At 34.4% G+C, this 21,965-nt stretch overlaps 2 protein-coding genes and 1 long non-coding RNA gene across 3 annotated transcripts; 1 reads left to right on the top strand and 2 right to left on the bottom strand.

The window, feature by feature from the left end:
• Positions 1–4,164: 4,164 nt before the first annotated feature.
• On the bottom strand, positions 4,165–9,819 carry LOC113061260 (ras association domain-containing protein 9-like). The gene is made up of 2 exons (XM_026230296.1): positions 9,685–9,819; positions 4,165–5,947 (listed from the first exon to the last, which is right to left on the bottom strand). The coding sequence occupies exons 1-2, from the start codon at positions 9,729–9,731 to the stop codon at positions 4,681–4,683; spliced, it is 1,314 nt and encodes a 437-aa protein (XP_026086081.1). The 5' UTR covers positions 9,732–9,819; the 3' UTR covers positions 4,165–4,680.
• A 1,390-nt stretch (positions 9,820–11,209) lies between these two features.
• LOC113061258 (neurotensin/neuromedin N-like) lies at positions 11,210–14,359 on the top strand. Its single transcript, XM_026230295.1, has 4 exons — positions 11,210–11,367; positions 12,138–12,199; positions 13,504–13,722; positions 14,181–14,359. Exons 1-4 carry the CDS (start codon positions 11,277–11,279, stop codon positions 14,322–14,324), a joined length of 516 nt encoding a protein of 171 aa, XP_026086080.1. The 5' UTR covers positions 11,210–11,276; the 3' UTR covers positions 14,325–14,359.
• Positions 13,580–21,366, bottom strand: LOC113061259 (uncharacterized). Its single transcript, XR_003278330.1, has 4 exons — positions 21,315–21,366; positions 20,211–20,331; positions 20,010–20,110; positions 13,580–13,714 (listed from the first exon to the last, which is right to left on the bottom strand). It is a non-coding gene; the product is annotated as an uncharacterized LOC113061259 (long non-coding RNA).
• Positions 21,367–21,965: the final 599 nt, after the last annotated feature.

Genomic DNA, 21,965 nt, shown 5'->3' with positions numbered 1-21,965 from the left:
TTCTGTAATTGGTACTTCAAACCTTACAAGTGGTGAGAGTGAAGGCTTCAGTTCAAAGTCTTCATCACAGACACTTCTGAATATACTGTACCTGGTGTCACAAAGGCATGGGCATCTGTGTTTGAGCGTTCAATCAACGGTGTATCCCCTCGTGTTTTGATCTTGAATGAAACATAAGATTAAAAACAAATGAAGAAATGCTCATCTTGAAGATGAATTCATCTATGAGGATAATATCAATTTGCTATTGAAGTTGATTAAACTGCCTTGATGAGATTTTGAGGCTTTTAAAGCCAATGGGACCTAAAAACATGCAAATACATGAGAATATTTAGCCTTAAATTCAGCTGGAATCTGAAATAAAGTTAATATATTCTCTCTCACAAATAATATTCATGAGAAGCACTGATTTTAGGGCCTCAGAGGAAGAGGAGGAGGATTCAAGCACAGAGAGGTGAGGTGGCAAAAGCAATGTTTATATAAGTAGCTAATCAGTGAAACACACCAGGGTTATGAGGGCTGGTGGAAAGGAGGAGGGTGAACAGGAAAATGACTCACCTTCATGCAAAGCCATGTAAAAACATCAAATCCTTCTTACCAGCCAACATGGAAAGAATAAATATCTTGCTTTCCAGATCACTGTTGATAAACGCATGGTGACAATAAAAAAAACTGCATTAATCCTTCTGCTTAACCAGCATTTTTGAACGCTAGTTCCGCCAAGGGACTATACTGTAGCTGCCTGTCAAGTTCTCTTAAAGGCACTTGCTAGTAAATGTCCTAATCTATTTACTTCCTCTTTTCTACATCAATATGCAACCGCCCTGCCTCTCTCTCTCTGCTTTGGCAGTATAATAAGAGGTTTTCTGATGAGACTTGGTGAACACCTGTGGCAGAGCAAGTGCTCTGAGAAACAACAGCCGTAATAAGAGCACATTAATGTCTGAGCCAGGCAAGACCAAGAAAAATATAGACATAAAGTTGTTTCAAACCCACCATCACCTTCTGGGAATGATCTCTGGAGACAATAGACCACCCCAGAGAGGTTTCTCTCTCTCACTGTGTGTGTGTGTTTCTATGATTGTTTCAAACCATAGGCATTTTCAGAGCCTTCATACAAATTAATTTACAGCACTGCAATAAAAATACTGCTGTGCCTCTACGTCTGGTGGAGCAAGATGGATTGCCAATGCATGACAACCCTGAAGGCTTGGCTTTGTGATCAAGTAAAATCACTGCACTTTATACATTCATCCTACAATTCAACAGCTAGAATTGGAGTTTTGCAGATTTTATGGCTCTATGTCAGTTTGGTCTAAAGCCAATATCCTGCTGAAAGTTGACTAAATAAATTTGATCAGGGTATATGATTTAAAAGTTACAGACTTTCTCTTCATGATAATGGGGAAAAAAGACTGTTGAATTGTTACATTACAGATTTTTTGTCCAAGCAACTGCCCGTCCATTTGCAAACAATGAATAACAAGCATTTCAAATCATTTGACTTATATTGCGCTTTAGGATTTGAATTGCCCATTAAAAAATGGGTTAAGCATTTATTGATACATCCCACCAAAATTTACAGTTTACATAGTAAACAGATCAACACAGAACAGAAAACTACACCCATTACATGATTTAGAGCTTCTTTTAAATTAATAACTAAAATATTAATGAGAGTTCCCAATAAATTTATGCCAAGATTTATTGCATACAAATTTATCAGATCAAATTATATAAAATTTAAGCAAGCCATGATTGCTTTGGCTGATTAATCGACTAATTTTATTTTAAATCAAAGAGTTTGGTCAAATGCATCATCCTTTTATTAAACTGCTTTTATCCAGCCAATTACCAGACTGTGGGAGAGGTTCAGACATGCGGAGTGTATGTGGGGTAGAGACACAGTGAGCTCTTTTCAGATGCAGTTATTTTTATGAGGTTAAAAAAGAAAAAAAAGAAGAACCTGTTCCCTGACACGATTCTGCAAGTGCACACAGTTTTGCCTGAATGCTTTTAACGTACATACAAGAATACATCATTCTTGCCATGAGGCTGAAAACTCCATAAAACATGTTTGCATATCGTTAAGATTGCGAAGTTAACTTGAACACACCAAGTACAACACCACTGCTTTATTCTATTCGACACATTTAAAGCATTTTGATTCTGTTTTAACTGAGAACTTAACATCAACTTGAATTTGCTAGTCATTCACACAAGGATGTGTTTGCATACAACATGATGTTATGTACAGAAATGGTACCCTTTAATATAAAATATTTCACCATCCAACATTTAATCATGAGATTACGAACAGTGTTTCTGTCAAGGAAGCAATTTTGCAGTTTCAGTAATCTTGTTAAGACACCCTCACCCACAGTTTCTTCTGAATAATGGCAAACAAATACAGTGACTCAGTCTAAAGGAGATCCTAAAATTAGCTTATTTCCTTTTTAGTACAAGTTCAAAACTTGAGAGTATGTATGATAGAAACATTAACATACAAATCATTGGCTGAACAGAAAAAAAGCTCCCAACCATTCAGAAAATGTCAAGGCAAACTGACAAGATAATGAGACAGGCAGGCGACAGGATTATTTTGGTTTAGGATGATCCAATTACTAGCTGGATCAAAAACTACATCATGTGCTTATGAAATGTAAAAAGTTAAACAGGACCGCTTCCTTGACATAGTGAAAGAAAATAAAAGTTTCTTGTTATATAGCCTTGGGGGTAAAATAATTTGCTATGCAAAAGTTCAACCCTCATAACTTTTTGTCAATTCACCTTTTTTTTTTTTTTTTTTTTTTTTTTGGCCTGTGAGGATGCCATAGTCCTTGTAATTGAAAGTTCAGCATGGGGGAGCTGCCAACACAATCTAAAAGGACCGTTTACAAGAATTGGCCGGTGTAATTGTTAGTGCTGGAAATACTACTGCAGCAGTAGCGAGAGATAAAAGTCAGTAATTACCGTTTTCACACAAGAAATTATGGCCGTGACAAGAGTCCTGGCAGTTCTCTGGTTCCTCTTGAACTGACAGGGGAGGTAAACAAGTCACAACACTGACAGTGAAAACATTAAAGAGCCCACAGACTTTGTATTGCCAACACCCTGCAGGGGGTGCTGTGTGGGATCAGAGCCAATGAAGGGGAATTTGGTTATTATCTCAGTGCAAAGCCGAAACTCTGAAGGAGCCAGTGAAGCAAGTCTTCATTAACACCCTCTGAATAATAAGGCCTGCTGCATAATGCAAGTTTTTAAAACCAATTTGTTTTGCATTACAAAATAGAGTCTTCTTTATCACGCTGAGTCACGCTGAATGACAACGGCATAACACGTTTTTACTCTCCAGGAACTTGGCATTAAAGACCCTTTATTAATTCAATGAACCAATGAGACCGCAGTCTGATAAGACTGCTAAGTCTCAGCTGTTCACAGGTTTTAAAGAAAGGATGAGGCAAATACTTGAAGCAAAAGGGATTGAATGTCAAAGGTTTTCCCATTGGAATTCAAAAATTCCTTGTGTTTGTATTAGTGTCAGAATGGATTCTCTCACCGAGTGCTGTCTCAACCAACTTTAGCTGTAAAGGGAACATGAGTCACAGCATACAAACTATAGCTGATAACACATCTTGCATCGCAAAAGCACACTGAGGGAAATTGTTATGATAAAAAGGCTCCAACCTGCAAATTAATTTGAATTTAGTTGAAAATAATACATAAGATAAAAAAAAATAATTGATGCCTATGTGAGAAGTTTTTTTTCTATATTTTGCAATTTAAGCAGTCACCTGTTCATACGGTATGTTTAAAAAAAAGAGAAAGAGGTTAAAAAGTAAATTTTATGTACAAAGTCTGTCGTTTGTTTTAATATAAAACAAAATGTTCTCTTATCTACCTTGTTCATATGGCTATTAACATTTTAATACTGCTATTGATAAAGATTATATTAAATTATTTTAATTCAATTTAATATATATATATATATATATATATATATATATATATATATATATATATATATATATATATATATATATATATATATATAAACTTTGTATTTAGGTGAGCAAAAATATTTTAAAATTGAAAACATGGGCTTAATAAATATCTGCAGGATTTAAAATAAACAAAATCAGGGGTAGTTTTAAAGATGAATGAAACCCCAAAATTAAATATTTTTCAGCTTACTGACAATGTTATTTTACATATTTAATTCAGAATATAAGTGCATTTTAATTCTAACAGAGAGAAAAACATAAGATGATAAACATGAATTCACACAGTATAGTATATAATAGCACACTAGAGGCTAAAGGGATAAAAAAAAATAAAAAACTTCTGTCATCATTTACTCCTCATATTGCTCAAAAACCATATGCCTTTCTTCTGGAAGACAAAAATGTTTTGAGAACTCAGTGCTTTTGTCCATACACCGACTCAATGGTAACCAAAACTGTTTGGTTAACAACATCCTTCAAAATACCTTTTGTGATTCATCATCAGTCACACAGGTTTGGAATGAGATAAAGGTGAATGATGATACAGTAGATGATACGACTATAATGATGACAGAATTTTAATTTTTGGGTGGAATATCCCTTTCCGCTGTATGTTTCCTTGTTGGAGTCATTAAATACAATATGTCTAAAAAACACATTTGGTTACAGTTCAACTTTAAACATCAGTATCCAGAGGAGGCGACCTGTCCACACAGGGAGACAGCGAGTCCTGACTATGAGTGGAGCTTATTCCAGTGTCAGAGTCTGTATCTGTCGCATCTGTAGTGGAGCATGCTAGTCTGACCTTGCCTGCTGTCTGCTGAGAGACGGAGGACCTGATCTGGCTCTTCAGAGAAACAGGGCTAGACTGGTCCAAACAGGCCCCCAGCTCAAGCGCATTGAGTTGGGTAACCAGATGCTGGTATTCTTGTTTTTGGGACTGCACGGCTGTTTTGTTTCGCTGTAGTTCCTTCTCAATTTCCTGCATTTGAGCATGGAGGGAAAGCCCAGCACTCATGCTTAACTCAAGTTCATTGCGTAAGCTTTTCAGCTCTAAGAGATCTGAGGAGGACAATGCGAGGTTAGGTTCCAGCTCTAATTCTGGACTGGCAGCTGCTGCTACTTTCAAGTCTCCTAAATCTGAAGTCCGGTTCCTCAGTTCTAGGTCGATTTCCCGAGAGAGCCGATCAATGAGTTCTTGGTGGCTGCAAACATGTAGTGCTAGTTGCTCAAGTCCATCACTGGTGTATAGGTACTCCTGAAGCTGGCTGTCAATCTGGGACAACGATTGGTTTCCATCACTCTCGGCGATGCTGGAGCGAGGTGTGGGGCTGTTCCTCAGCTGTTTCTCTGCATTTTCAATCTCCAAGTCTAGCTCACGCATTTGGTGAATCTGCTGCCGGATGGTCTGATCCTGTGAGATGATCAGCTGCACCAGTTTACTGAGATCTTCTGAGCCCTCTGATGTCTCTGTTTTCTGGATCTTCTCCAATTTGCGAAAGGCCTTGTTCACCATGCGCTTCTGCTTCTCTGCAGATACAGTCTTGGGGTACTGTGCAGTTCCTTGCCCCCATCTTTTGGACCTCGCTCCCCGAGACTTCGAGGCTCTTTTGGCTCCTATGGATGATGGCACAAAATCACTGATCTTCATGAGGACAAACTGTATGAAAGGTTTCTCATCACCCCAAGCGTTCCACAGTCGGAGAATTCGAGTGAGAGGTGGCAGTGCTCTCTCAAAGCCCTTCCACCATTCAAGGATGCAGAAGTCTTTAGGTTCCCCATGTAATAGCCTCTTACTATCTGGTAAAGTCTGGTGGTCCTCCAATAAAGCCTTGACCACATCTGCGCAGGTTGTGTGCTTGGTCACTCCACAGACTACTTTTTCTTCTCGACAAACAAGAACCTGGATTTCCTTCCCTGGTGTTTCCTCTACAACCTTAGACCTGGTAAAGAGATATAGCAAGTGTGTACTATAAACAACAACAATCACAAGTGTAAAAACCCTTAAAATTACTACTAATATGGTCAATTTATACTATGAGGACAAATAATCATATATTACAAAATGGATAACTATAAATTACAATATATAAACCATAAACTATATCAACTATGCAAATTGTTCATTATTATTAATATATAAATAATAATAATAATAACGATGAAGAATTCATTACACAGTAGTGTTTTGTATCACACAGCAGTTGCTAGCATAAAAGCAATACAGTAACACTGTAGTGTATGAATATAGTGATTATATTTTAGATGTCTAAAAATACCCCATAACCATTGTAGATCACTGTAATGGACAGAATGGAGTGGCTTATTTCTTACACATACAAGATGGAATGAGGTGAAATACATGTAGCTTTCATCTATGATTCAGAAGTCATTTTAGTCATAGCTGTACTTGACACTGCTGATGACGGATTCACATCCATAGCTCAGATTATAAATGGCACAGTAAATGGCTCACATTACCCAGATGAGCAGAAGGCTTCATGACAATTGCATCGTAGCCTCAATTATCTGATTTGGTTGTTTAGTAATTTTTCATTCTGTTCAGGTCATAAAATCGGGTATGACTAATTATCTCTCTTAGTTCAGACCTGTAGGGGCTAATTAGGACTAAACTGTTAAAAGCTAGAAGCAAATCTGAATGTAAAATTGACAGAGGTAATGTTTATTTCTTAGCAATTAATAAATAGTTTGATTGCTGACATTTTGTAAAAAGGGTGACCAAAATGCAAGTGGTATATTTTGTTTGCCTATGTTCTACATCATCAACAATGCCTTCTCTCATGTACATGCAAACATGATTGAATGATGATGAAGTCACTAATGAATGACCTCATAAAAATGCAATATATATGCAAGAACGCAGGTTAGTTAATATTTATAAGACCCTGATACTACTCTACAGAAAAGTAAATAGTTGTGATAATTCACATAGCAGACTACCCAATACACCACTGGTATACAGAAAGACAAACTATCCTTTAATATACTATATTCTGTAGGGCTACAGTCCTTTATCTTAGACTGAAAGTATACAAACTAAATGAAAAATGGCCACTTACTGTATACAATGCTATGTTTAACAGTTAACCCCACATTCACACCAGTGCTAGTAATTCTACATGACATCATTGACATGAGATCATAACAGAAGTGTGCAACCCTGGCCTTTACATAATAATAAGCACAGAAGCTTGTCCACACGTCAGAAACGTTACACTGAAACAGACAATATGCTACAATACAGTACAAGCGCTCACACTCAAATGGTTAACAGTGTGCTTTATTGGCTTCCTATACAATTTGGATCAATTTTAAGAGCTTGCTGAAGGAGTCTGAGCAACATGAAATGTCAGGATAATCTAGACTGTGAATTTCAAATTAAATGGTCAATATTATTTAGCCTTTTCCCAAATTGTCTTGAGTACAGGAAACAAAAGAGGGGGAATGGAAGCACCTGTGTTTGTCTTATGGGAAAATCAATGGTGACCAGCAGCATCCTGCTACATACATCCTGCCACTAAGTTCATGTATTGTGAGGTAATGGAAAATTATGAATTCCATTTCATGGATATATTGAAAACAAATGGAGTGAAGCACTACAACAAACATGTACAAGCATAAAACAAAAGCCTGGTTTGAAATGTAGATTAGATGCATCTGTAGTGACCCTAATAAACACAACACCAGAGACATTATCAGAGAACCACTGAAGGTGAAAAGAACAGAACACTCTGCTTCTCAACTCACAGAGCAAACACAAACACACATGTGACCGCCAGACTTGATCCTTGTACTACAGAGAACACACTGTATCCTTCTACAGACTTAATACAGTGACTGGACATAATCTCCTGAACTCAGTCTATCATGGTTTATTAGGCTGTACAGAAATATGCTTGGGCAATTAAAACAGTGATTTAATAAAGATGGCAGATCATTCAGTGCTATATCACACACAAAAAAATAATATTTTCATATTATTTTAGTACATTTAATCAAAGTTGTAGATACTGATTAAATAATAAATCCTTATGAAGCAGATGTAATGTGTGACCATGTAAGTTAAGAGCTGATATAAAGTCATAATTTATGGATATTGCTTGTCTCAACTGATTCATTAACAGGTATCTGAGAGATTTTAGCCGGCACATGTGAACTAGAGAGAGGCAAAAGTGAAGGAAGGAATTCATAATTTAAATGTTCACCTTATAATGTAAAGGAAACATAAGATCAATACTGTATTTATTTGTATTTTTTTAAGTTATAAATAAAGATTAAAGAAGCATGTTTTGCAAGAAAATACTTAGTACTTAACTTTATCACTTTTCATTTAAAGTTACTTAAAGTTACTTCTTTGTAAATAATTATGGAATTTACAAGTAATTTATTAGAGATTTTTTTTTCTTTATGGTGTGGCCACAGTAAAACAGAGGCAGTGACAAAAACAGTGTGCTTCCTGTGCCCTATCTAAAAACCATGGGAAATGTTTGAGGAAAAAACTTTTTTCACTGTGGTTTGTTGGTTTTCAGAAAGTCCTCTTGATATGCATCACTGAGAAGACAAAACATCTTCACTGCATGTTTAGGTGAAGGAGTTTGTCTCAACAGCTTTAGCAAAGCAAAGTACAAGTTAAAAATTGTAAAGCTGCTCTAAAAGATTTTTATTATTTATTTATTAAGCCTTAACAGAGTGTCATTATGTTTGGTGCTTCAAAATACCCACACAATTATGGAAGCTGAGGTAGCATAAATAAATCAACAGTTAGAATGATATTCTGCATAGACCACATTAAATAAAGCAGACATAGAGTTAGATTACCTTTGATTAGATTTCACTCTAAACATTTGAGATAATTACAGTTGGCTTATGCTTTAAAGGTGATTTTACAGCATCACAAAAATATAAAGTCCCCCTAGAGTGTCTCAAGCTTAAAAAGACAAGTAAAATGTCTTGCTGTGCAATAAATTGTCTGCATAGAGCACGCATAAATAGATAAAAAACAACATAAAACCTCACATGAACATAAAAGAGTGCAAACTTTAAAAAAAATAATTTTGGCAGTAATTTATGGCCCAGTTCAAACAGACTTAAAAATTACAAATACTCTCTAAACAATACGTTAGGACAAAAATAATGCTACATGCACTAACCTTTATAATAATAATAATAATAGTAACCTAGACTAAAGAAATAGGTAAAGTTATATTAAATACTAGGCTACACTACAACATTTAGCCTTTTCAGTTAATTTCATCAAGACTGTGGATGTGGATGTACCGTTACGCACATCCGTCATGCAAGAATTAATTTAGAAAAAACTATTAATTTTGGAGACTCTCATTTTGCGTTCCTTAACGCCAGCTACCAGCATCCAAGAGAGGCACCGATGCACGCAGAACAACAGCATTAAGTGTTACTCGACTCTCTACGACCATAAACATTTCAGTGACAGCAAGTGTTTTTGGCAGGCTACAGCGTGTATGCGTTTAATTACGCAGGATTCTAAGAAAGAAACAAAAAACTAAAACAACAACATGCAATGGTTTCTCACAATATCTACCTTTTACTAATGTTTCGACTTTTTAAATAAATATATATTTATTTAATATCTCTGGGAAGACTGCGTAATCTCAAACGAAATGGGTGGAGTGAATCATACCTGTTCTTCAAACGCGCCTTCAGAAAGTTTTTTCCAAAAGGAGCCATCGCGCGTCAGTATGATGATCGCAGGTCAGAAGACATCGTGTAACAGAACGGAGCGCGTGAACCTAATCAGGAAAGTGCCACTGAAGTGTTGCTCTTGGAAAAAGTTGTAAGAACAACTTGCGAACTTCAAAGTATGATGAGTTTCAAGCAGGGCCGGCCCACTTCACACGGAGGGAGGCGACAAAACTCGCCTGTTGATGTGTGAAGATGACAAGATGAGGATTGTGATGATAGCATCTCTGTGCTGTTTTGGAGAACGGTGAGTGTTGCTACACGTTTTGCTTTAAAGCGTCCCTCACGCTGTGTCTCTCTGATATAATGCTCAGATATTTATCTGCAACAGTTTGAATCAGTTAGACGATAAGGTCACTGTTGAATAAATTACAAAGAGCGTTGATGTTACAACATACATACCTCACTACTTGAATTGGTCGTACCAATAATAACAATGTTCTACAAATATTCCACATTCGTAATCTTAACTTTTAATTACTTTTATTGTGGCAAATATGTAATGCCATTCTCCATTAATACCACACTTTCTTTTGAGTTAAAACATCGGATTTAAAAATGCTATAATCAATTTCATGGGAAATAAAATAACTATTTTTTAAAAGGATTCTATTTGTCCTGTAAGTCTTTCATGTTTTTATAACAGAATCTACCTCAGGAGGTTGGTGGTCATATGTTATAGTGATTTCACTCTTGTAACCAATTTCTGATTGGTTAAACTGACAGTGTTACAACACTCCCTTGTCTTTAATTCCATATTATGATACATTTTAATGCATAGTAATTCAACCTTGGCATTGACTATCTTGCATCTGGATAGAATGTTTTCGTCAGCTATCAAAAGTAAAGCCTGTTTCAATACAAACTGTGCTAAGAGAACCTTTCAAGGTTAAACGTCACACATTGGATCTTTATTTTATCTCAGCACTGTATGAGCAACACATATCTATGGAAAGCATGACAGACGTAAGAGTTAAAATTGGGTTGACATGGAGAACATTACAGGTGAAGATTGGTAATTCTTGAAGACAAATGAAGGCACTGCGCATCCACTCCAACTTTCATCATTCTGCTTCTAAGAACTAATCATAAATTCACTTCTTCACTCCCCTCCCTCCATTAGAATGAAGAGAGGAACACCAAATGAGCATTTCCGAAAGTTTTGACGTCAACAATCAAAGTGGTTTCTGAGGTGTCTGCTGATGTCATCGTGACAGGACAAGAGGGCATGGAGAGAGGGAGGGATGGAAAAAGGGAGAGATATGGAGATGGATACGGGAGGGGTAGGAACGATAGTGCGCTCCTCTGACATCATAGAGACTCTTATATACCGGTCGGAATGGAGCCTGCCATTCCTCACTTCACTTCTGAGAAAGCCAAGAGAAGACACAGTAAACAGTTTGGATAAGAAACCAAGACAGCATCGTGACCTCTCTGTCTCTGTAACTCTCTTACAACGTATCTCTTGTATTCTTCCATTTGTTTTCACACCATTTTACAACCTTTAATCCTATGGACTTGGGCCCAGCTTGAATGTGCAGAAACTGTGGGACTACTAAGAAAATGCAGATGCAGCTGATCTCCGTTATGCTCCTTTTTTTATTGGGTAATGTACTTTGTTCAGGTAGGAGCACTTTTATCAATTTATACAGATTTTACTTCTAAAAAAGCACATTTTAATTACCATTCAAAATTACCAGTCTTTTGTAAGGTAAATACTTGATTAGAATCTTTGACAGCTAATGTTCACATTATGTCTCTTAATGCCTTACTTAGTTTTGAACTATCTGCTATGTCTTTATCTAACTGATATTAAGAATAATCAGTATTTTCACCAGCAAAAAATCATTTTATAAGAAATTGAGTATTAGATAGTTTGTCGAGCAAGATAAAACTTTAAAATTCAACTTAAATGAATGGAATCATATATATATATATATATATATATATATATATATATATATATATATATATATATATATATATAGATAGATAGATAGATAGAAATGTTTGTCTACATTTGCTATAGAATGGCTGTATCGCCATAGTATATGGCATAATCACCTCTTTGAAATATAGAAAGTAACTCATTTAATGCTCTAATGTCATTAAGACATTTTATACTTTGGACTTAAACATAATGCCGGTGATGTATCTTACGGTTCTACCTATCTTGGAATATATGAATAATATTAAAAATAAAAACCAATTAACTTTTTTTTTTGTTCAGACCTGATTGAATTAAAACAGATTCACTACTGTCTGCAGACAACAACAACAACAAAAAAAGAAAATCGTCTGTTTCTCTGTACTTAGATGTATGTGTATACTCATCATGTGTATAGTCCTACTCTTAAAACATGTCAGCATTGTGTGTTTTCGTCCTCTTTATAGATACAGACGAGGGGAAAAGGGCAACAGAGGAAGAAGTACTGAGAAGTCTCCTCACTTCAAAGGTACAGACTTGCTCTTAAAACACCTGTTGAGTGAGAGCCTATGGGGGCAATACTGGCCTTATATGGTGCCTTAATATAGATATTCCCTTTGACTGTGGGGCAGCTGAATTTTAAATTAAAGTCACGGTTATTTCTTAGTTTTGAGAATACAAAATAATAATAATAATAAAAAACAATAATAATACAGAATTAATAAACAAATTAAAGAATATTCTATACCAGTTAACTTTACCATCACAAGCATTAAATCTGTTTAAGACATCTGGAGAGGCATTTTCACAGTGAAAACAGAATAGCACAGGGTTTTGGAATTTATAGTCAAATTATGTTTGTGCTCCAATCACTCAGCATTTCATAAAATCTTCATGAATGCCATTTTGCACAGCAGTCCACAAATGCAGATGCTAACTGATGTTAAACGTAATGTGAATTTTTTTTTTTTTTTTTGTAAACTATTGATTGAAAAAAACAAAGCTTTCAATCAGGGAACCAATTTAGAAGCAGTGTACTCAAAAAGGAAAATGGATGAAGGTTTTGCAATCTACTGGTGGACCAAATTATGTGTCATTGCCCGAAGTGATTCTCAGCTGCCTTCATTCATTCAGCAATATTCTGTACCGCATTAACATCCATTATCTATCATCAGTACATCTGACTGTTATCCATTATCAATAGAGAATCATGTAGCATCATGGTGTTTATCATTTTCTTTCCAATTTTTTTTTTTGACTGCTGACCACAATTTCTGGCTTTTGTAACTTTCCATATAGACATCCTCTCTACTGCACAGTTAATGAATAATTATGACTTTGAAAACTGACATTAAATGATGTCTTTAAGGCTAATGCTTTTAAAATGTCAGCTGGCCAAGTCTAATTAAATGTAGTGCAATAGTTACTTTAATGGCAGACAGCCTGCAGGTCTTATACAGGTGACATTTTCCTGTTATTTAATAAGAAAATTGTTTGAATTGCTAAGATTATTTGCACTTATTTTTCATATCAAACTTATGAACTCATATGTGATTGTGTCATTTAAGAACAGTGTAATTTAAGACTTAGACAAACTTAGAGCCAGCAGGTTGAAAACAGATTTCCAGATATCACACCATCTTGTTAGATTCATCCTCTGAAGGCCAATAAAAACACTAGAGAAAACCTAAAATCCGCTTATCCAGTATTGGCACCCTGTAAGTGGACTGAGAATATAGTAATGGCTGAAGACAGTGTGCCATTTTATAACCTGAAATAAAGCTGAGATTGAGTCATTGCACATAAACATTTTTGTTCTCTCACTGTGTGTAGGTAAAGCAGATTAAGCACATCGCCCCCCTGTGGCAGCTGCCACTCCAGGATGTGTGCAGGATGATGAACAGTCTAGGGGAGTCATGGCAGGAGGCCTGGGGCAGTGAGGAGGAGCAGGAGGACACGGAGGTTCAGGCCGAGTATGAGCAGAGGGTCTCGGGTACCCTCACCCAAATGCATGACCTCCGGAACCTCTGCAGGGTCCTGCAGCCTAGAGAGGTAACAGATGACACACATAGGCATTAAAAAAAAAAAAAAAGATTGCATACATAAAGAGGCTAAATAGTTTATGGACATTTTAATTGGCTGTATAATTTTTTATAATTTTTTAATTTCAGTTTTAGTTTGAGTTATTTTAGTACATAAAATTTAACTAAATGAAAATGGGAAATATTTCCTAGCTTTTTTTGTTTATATATATATATATATATATATATATATATTTTTTTTTTCGTTCATATCAAACTATATATATAATTATACATCTTATTCAAGTACACTCCAGTGCAGCTCTGAGGAGGAATAGAAATAGAAAGAGCCAGGTGACGAACTGAGCATCAGTCAGGACATGGCAGTTGATTGACAGCATTGTCCACCCATTTGCTGTGATTTTCAGCCCTGTAATAAAATGAGGGGCATTGGGGAAAATAGTTTAAGCATACCGCCTTTCATTTCAGCTACAAGACGACCAAGAATATCTGGAGCTGGACCAAAACAGAGACAGTCCAATGAAGAGGAAATCTCCGTATATACTTAAAAGGCAACTGCGCACCAATAAATCAAGACGGCCGTACATTCTGAAGAGAAGTGTGTATTACTGATGCTCAAGATCCACCGATGGAAAGACATTTTACTTTTTTTTTTAATAGGTGTATGTTTTATTTGTCTTAGTATTACAGTAGCAATGTAATAATTGTATGTTCTGTTTTAGCTAAAGTTTTGTTTATTTATGTGTTCCAGGAGTCAATGCCTTATTCATCATTATGAGATTGACTATCAGTCAATTCAAGAGTTTATTATATTTATTTATTTAATGTATAATTATTTTTCTTCCAATTTAATTAAATCATACTTATAAAAACTCTTCATGAGACATCTAGTATCCTTATTTCACAGAAGGAAGTATTTTTTTCACATCTCCATAATGACAAGAACATTTGTGAACTATTTTTACTGCCTATTTAACTCTGAAATGAGTAGCTTTGGTGCGTAAACAATTTTTACTCTGAAATTGCTAGTAAATTCCAAAAACATTACAAAAAAATGGCATTAAATTTTCAAGTTAAACTGAAATAGTTTTCTTGTAAAAACATTTGGAAAATATTCTAACTCTTGTCATAGAACAAAATAGTCTAACTGTTGTCATGAAACAAATAATTACTACATAAACAGATTTTAACCAATCACATGACAGAAGAAAATAAATAAATAAAAATGGATCACAAGATTCTCACAGGTTACACAGTTTTTTTTTTTTGTTTTTTTTTTCATAACAACAAGAAGAGCAGGAAGTTATCTATTAATTGTGCTTGTGCATTCAGTTTAAGGAACCTAAAGGTAAAGTTGGATTAAGACTGATATGACCAAAAACACATAATTTGTAATTCCATACTAGTGCAACATCCTTAAGACAGCTATATTTTGGTAAATCTGCCTTCCGTAGAGAATCTGTCTAAAAAGTGGTCTGTAATAGTCCAATTCCTTTTGATTTTAGCTGAGATGTCAAAGCAATTACGAAAATAACAGGGATGAATGCACAAAGATTTGTCAAACCCCCAGCTATATGAACATCACTTTCATTAATTAAAAATTTAAAAGAAAGCTTGTTGGTTTAAATTTCTCTAATTGACCACTTCTGGTTAAAAATACTAATGCATTTAAATAATCAGCTTTGAAAAGTGCTGAACAACTTAAATAGCACATATTATTTCTCTGTGGCCTTTTGACACTGACTGCAGGCTACTGCAGTAGAAATTATCCTGATGCAATTATCAATAAATTCAAACCCCAAATGCACGTTAGTTATACTAGTTGTATATGACAAAAATGACAAATGTACACAAGCAATATTTTACAGATATTTCAGTAATCAGAGCCTGTTCACCAGTAGATGGCAGTACAGTCTAATGCAACACAGGCTCTCAAAAGGCATCAAGTGCTAAGTTATGAACAATTTTTCATCGTTCAATTTCTAATATTAAACAACGTAACATTATATAATTATGTAAAGTAACATTATATATGTCAGTGCACTTGTGTAATTAATTGGGCAATAAAAGAAACTTGGCATATAAAGAAGAGTACTATTGGTTCTATGATTAAGTAGTGGCAAAATCTTTCAGATCTTTTAAAGCTATAAGTATTTAAGCACTAAGTTGAACATGTTATTTATATAGGGAAGAGTAATAATTTGTAATTCTGTAAAATAAATAAAGAAAGTTGGCTCTTTCAACTTAAATGGTCTAAATGTGATAATGGAAAAAGTTTTGTTATTTATGCACTAGTTATGCTGCTATGACTGAGATGATTTTAAATAGTAAGACATCTGTGAATATTTTCAGTTAAAAGACATCCCAAGCATCACTTTTTTGATGTTTTTTATTGATGCTCATGTGTGCGGTCCTGTTCAGAGAGGGCTTCTCTCTCTCTCTCTCTCTCTCTCTCTCTTTTTTTTACCATTTTCTGCAGGCATTGATCGCATATGGCTGCTTGTCTTGTTTGTCACTCACTTTATTGCAAACTGCTGAAGTCTAGGGAAAAACATCCGTGTCCTTCGACAAGGTCCCACACAATACAGACAGGAAGACAGCCACGTATCTCTGTATTTACAGAACACTGATTATTTGATGGTTGAGTTTGTATGCTGCAATGTGTTTGATATTTGAGCAAAACGGCAGGTGTGCTGTCCTTCCTGTCCTCAAAATATTATAAAAAAAGTGATATGTGTGTGTGTGTGTGTGTGTGTATACATATATATATATATATATATATATATATATATATATATATATATATATATATATATATATATATATATATATATATATATATATATATATATATATATATATATATATATATATATTATAAAGTAATATTGTGAAATATTATAAAAAAAAAAAAGATACATAAAAATGTCTGCAGTCCTTCTAAGCATCATCTGTTGTGTCCACGCTAGTGCTCTTTAATTGTTTTGGCCACAGTCCAGTGCTGGAGCTCTCTTTAATTTAGCTCAAATTTTCCAATAGAAGCACAGATTGACAGTTTAACTTAGTCACGGATCTCTACCACATCCTGGGCCTGATGCAAAATGAAAGTCATTGCCTTCATCTGGGCTGGGCGGTGCATCTCCAACCAGCCGGTTACATCAAGATAATTGCTTGTGAAAGAACGAGATTAGTTCTCTTTGTGAGAAATCTGATTGTGTGGATTGAATCTGATTGTGTGAATTGGATGATGGTATAACAAGCATGACCTTGTTCTCTGCCTGCAGAGTAAATAATTAGGGCCTGCATATGGACAGTATTACCCAGCACAGAAGTGACAGCCTCTAACAAGAGAAACTGAACTAATCGAACTTACTGTCTTCTTGCAATGAATCAAATTGAAGTGATCTTCCCCAAAGTAAAGCAGACCCTCATCCTCATAAAAAACAAGCCAAGTCCTTGACATTTGACACCACAGGGCATGTGATCATCACATGTTGCCACATCTAGAAATATCGTAAAGTGTTGGGATAGGTGTTGAGTTGCAGTTCACTGAAAACCTGATGTGAATGGCACACAAAAATGGCATTATCGCCATTTCAATCTGATTGGCTGGTGGTACACAGCTTTCAGGTGTTTGGATCCAGTAGATTGGATCCATTTGGAAGAACCAGTATGCACTGTAAAAAAAATTTTGTTAGTTTGACTCAAAAAAGTAAGTTACCTGGTTGCCTAAAAATTTTGAGTTCATTTAAGTTAAAAATGTGTGTTTACAAGTCATTTTGTTGTTTCAACTTTTTTTTGTTATTTGAATAACTTTGTTTTGTTGTCCTAATTTAAGATTAAATGTTGTATCAACTTATTCAAGCAATCAAAGGGATTAAGTTAACTTGCAAATTTAAGTTGACTCAATTTAATTTATTATAACATGAACAAACTATTTTAAGTTGACTCAACTTAATTATTTTAAGTTGACAACTTAATTTTATATTATATGAATAAACTATTTTACGTTGACTCAACTTAATTATTTTAAGTTGACAACTTAATTTTATATTATATGAAGAAACAATTTTAAGTTGACTCAACTTAATTTATCATTTTATGAACAAACAATTTTAAGTTGACTCAACTTAATTTATTATTTTATGAACAAACTATTTTAAGTTGACTCAACTTAATTATTTTAAGTTGACAACTTAATTTTATATTATATGAACAAACAATTTTAAGTTGACTCAACTTAATTTATTATTTTATGAACAAACAATTTTAAGTTGACTCAACTTAATTTATTATTTTATGAACAAACTATTTTAAGTTGACTCAACTTAATTATTTTAAGTTGACAACTTAATTTATTATTATATGAACAAACAATTTTATGTTGACTCAACTTAATTTTATATTATATAAACAAACTATTTTAAGTTGATTCAACTTAATTATTTTAAGTTGACAACTTAATTTTATATTATACGAACAAACTATTTTAAGTTGACTCAACTTAATTTATTATTTTATGAACAAACTATTTTAAGTTGACTCAACTTAATTATTTTAAGTTCTATTTTAAGTTGACTCAACTTAATTATTTTAAGTTCACAACTTAATTTATTATTTTATGAACAAACTATTTTAAGTTGACTCAACTTAATTTATTATTTTATGAACAAACAATTTAAGTTGACTCAACTTAATTCATTATTTTATGAAGAAACTATTTTAAGTTGACTCAATTATTTTAAGTTGACAACTTAATTTTATATTATATGAACAAACTATTTTAAGTTGACTCAACTTTATTATTTTATGAACAAACTATTTTAAGTTGACTCAACTTAATTTATTATTTTATGAACAAACAATTTAAGTTGACTCAACTTAATTATTTTAAGTTGACAACTTAATTTTATATTATATGAACAGACAATTTTAAGTTGACTCAATTTATTATTTTATGAACAATTTTAAGTTGACTCAACTTAATTTATTATTTTATGAACAAACTATGTTAAGTTGACTCAACTTAATTATTTTAAGTTGACAACTTAATTTATTGTTATATGAACAAACTATTTTAGGTTGACTTAACTTAATTTATTGTTATAAGAACAAACTATATAAGTTGACTCAACTTAATTTATTGTTATAAGAACAAACTATTTTAAGTTGACTCAACTTAATTTTATATTATATGAACAAACTATTTTAAGTTGACTCAACTTAATGTATTGTTATATGAACAAACCATTTTAAGTTGACTCAACTAAATTTATTATTTTATGAACATTTTAAGTTGACTCAACTTAACTGTGCCATGTGACTATCGTGGATTCGTACATCACGATATCGATGCTTAAACGACACATCATGCACGAACCGTTTCAAACGATTCAGTTCGATTCGGTGAACTGGTTCAAGAAGATCCGGTTACATCGAGTGATTCATTCGCGAACCAGATATCACTAGACAGCAGTGAACTCACTCACAACAGACACGGAAGAGAAGACAATGATGAATAAAGTCATAGTTTTTGCTATTTTTGGACCAAAATTTATTTTTGATGCTTCAAAATATTCTAACTGACCCTCTGATGTCACATGGACTACTTTGAAGAGGTTTTTCTTACCTTTCTGCACATGGACAGCAGACCGTACACACAGTTTCAATGGAGGGACTGAGAGCTCTCGAACTAAATCTAAAATATCTTAAACTGTGTTCCAAAGATAAACGGAGTTCTCACGGGTTTGGAACAACATGAGGGTGAGTTATTAATTACATAATTTTCCTTTTTGGCTGAACTAACCCTTTAAAACAAATATGATATTTATATACCTCACAAATTCTGATGAACCTGGAGGTTCCTCTTTAAGGAAGTAAGGAAGCCCAAGAAGGACAACTGCTCTTCTACGTTGGTTAGAGCTCTGCAATGAACAACATTGTTTCAAATAAAAACTAGTAGTCATAAGCCACTTTTCCACTGTCAGGTAAGTGCAAGCAAGGGCAAACAGTGTGCCAGGAGGGGGCCAATAGAAAATTCAAGGAATAAACTGAATGGAAAATAATACATCAAATTATGTTCTCTAAATTTTGAAGCTGTTTTTCAATGCAAATATCAACATTTTTCTTAAAGAGTTCACCCAAAAAAAGAAAGAAAGAAAATTTTAATTTACTAAACCTCAAGTTGTTCTAAACCTGAATGAGTTTCTTTCTGTGACAAGTCCCAGATATCTAACACAGTACACAACCCCACAATGTGTTACAACCTCAGATCACCAAGATTTCTTCTTCTATTACCTGAACCACGGCACTGCAGACTGATGGTGCTCATATTGGTCATCCACAACCGTAATCCCAACAGTCATGTCTTTGATGAATTCCTGCTCTGAGCCTGTGTGCTTTAATAAAAACAAAGGGAAGCATTAAACTGGGCCTTACAATCATAAAGCTTATAGACTCCAATAAATGTGCATTTATAAAGTAAATAAATTTACTTACAACTTTGTCCAAGCTCTACAATGTGAATGTTATTTCCATTATGTCTGCATAGCATTTTGATGGATTCAACTGCAAAAGGACTCGCTGCGGTCCATCCAGGATTATTGAATTCTGCACTGATCTTCAGTCATTCCAAAATATAATAAACATGAAAAATGCAGAAACATGTTAAAACACTGTAAAACTATAAACATAAATATATAAATCTTTACAGAGAAAGTCAAATGTATTGACAAGATTGTTTTAATTATCAAAGACAAACTTTACCATCCAGACAATGCTTTTAAATGACAATACAGGAAATAAATAAATAAATTTCACACATTTGTGTCTATCCTTATTGTATGGCTATTTATACAAGATATAGCTATGCTATTATTACTGTTATTCTAAAATATATTTGGAGTGTATATTCACCATAGACTGTATAAAAACAGATATACACGCATTACACTGAGTTCTGGTGAGGCACTTGAATGACTAACGTTACTTCAGAAAACTGAAGAAAGAGTTTGTGACGTTACCTTCAGAACTTCATCTGAACCAAGCGTATGTCAGCGATATCAAATGTAATGTTATGCGTTTCAAAATAACTGAGGTAGGTGCTCATCTATGGTGCTCATTCGTTTCCCTTATAAAATGCAGAGAAGAGACAGTTCGAGTAGTCATCTTGTTTTTTCCTTAATATTTCGTCGATGTATATTCTGACGGATGTCTTTATGCTGCCAGGTTTAAAGCAGTTCCTTTTTTTTTTTATTCCCGCCTTTCTGAATCCATTCAGTGATCCGTTGCGCTCTGTTTGAACGGCCCCTAACGCGGCGCTGGGCTCAAATAATAACATACAAACTGTATTTTTATCGTTCTCCACATAAGTTCAGCTCAGTACCGCATGGGAGAATATTTGTTTTAATATTTATAAGGAAAATCCTGTGGAACCGCCTGTATTTTGAGGCTTCAGAGTGCCGCGAAACGAACATTTACATACATACAGAAAATATGACTCTTTAAACCATACTTACTCTTCTAAGACAACAAATGTAATTTAACACGTTAAGCCAATAAATACAAATATTTAGGCCTCGTCCACACGGAGACGGAGCTTACCCCAATCCGATCTTTTTTTTCCTCGTCTCAAAAAATATCCGCGTCCACACGAAACCGCAAAATGATGTAGTATACATGCCAGACCAGTATGTGGCACTGTAATTCTGCCACAGAGATACACTAAAAACAGAGAAGAAGACTTGGACTATGCTCATAAACCTTGCGCGTGTTACACAAATGAACATGGAACAATACATTTATTAATCATTGACGTCATATGCTAATTAGCATATTATTGACGTAAGTCTGTCATGTTATCTCGCCCTTTCTGTGCAAATGTACTGCATTTTAATGCAGCCAGAATTCTTAATATTTTTTTCTTTATATTATATTTTAATGTTTCTGTTGTCCAACAACAGAATTAATATTATAATGACTGAAACGCGGTCCATTAAGACTACATAACCAGCTCTCAAAGATGTTAGTCTCTGCACTAAAATCCTATTCACGACATTGTCTAATTAAAACACATACACATAAGATTAAGACAATGGTTGTACTGTGATTTCGCCTGTACTTGTATGTAAAATAGAGTTAGAAGCAATAGAATATCTTTTTTTAACTGAAAGTGCTGCTCCTCTCTACTCGCTGAACAGAGCAGATGCAGAGAGAGAAAGGCGTGTGCGCGCTGGGAGAGAGAGAGAGCTCGTG

Source organism: Carassius auratus, chromosome 43 (genome assembly GCF_003368295.1).
Source record: "Carassius auratus strain Wakin chromosome 43, ASM336829v1, whole genome shotgun sequence".
In the NCBI taxonomy this organism is placed as follows: domain Eukaryota; kingdom Metazoa; phylum Chordata; class Actinopteri; order Cypriniformes; family Cyprinidae; genus Carassius; species Carassius auratus.
Note: the sequence above shows the minus strand (reverse complement) of the source record. Positions and strands in the feature narration are given on the sequence as shown.

What these genes read in the sequence shown, in the direction of transcription:
- LOC113061260 (XM_026230296.1), bottom strand. Translation starts at nt 9,731, where the DNA reads ATGGCTCCTTTTGGAAAAAACTTTCTGAAGGCGCGTTTGAAGAACAG. An exon ending in AAGGCGCGTTTGAAGAACAG is followed by an intron (nt 5,948 to 9,684) that starts GTATGATTCACT and finishes TCTCTTTACCAG; the next exon opens with GTCTAAGGTTGTAGAGGAAA.
- LOC113061258 (XM_026230295.1), top strand. Translation starts at nt 11,277, where the DNA reads ATGTGCAGAAACTGTGGGACTACTAAGAAAATGCAGATGCAGCTGATC. An exon ending in GAAGTCTCCTCACTTCAAAG is followed by an intron (nt 12,200 to 13,503) that starts GTACAGACTTGC and finishes CACTGTGTGTAG; the next exon opens with GTAAAGCAGATTAAGCACAT. An exon ending in GGGTCCTGCAGCCTAGAGAG is followed by an intron (nt 13,723 to 14,180) that starts GTAACAGATGAC and finishes CTTTCATTTCAG; the next exon opens with CTACAAGACGACCAAGAATA.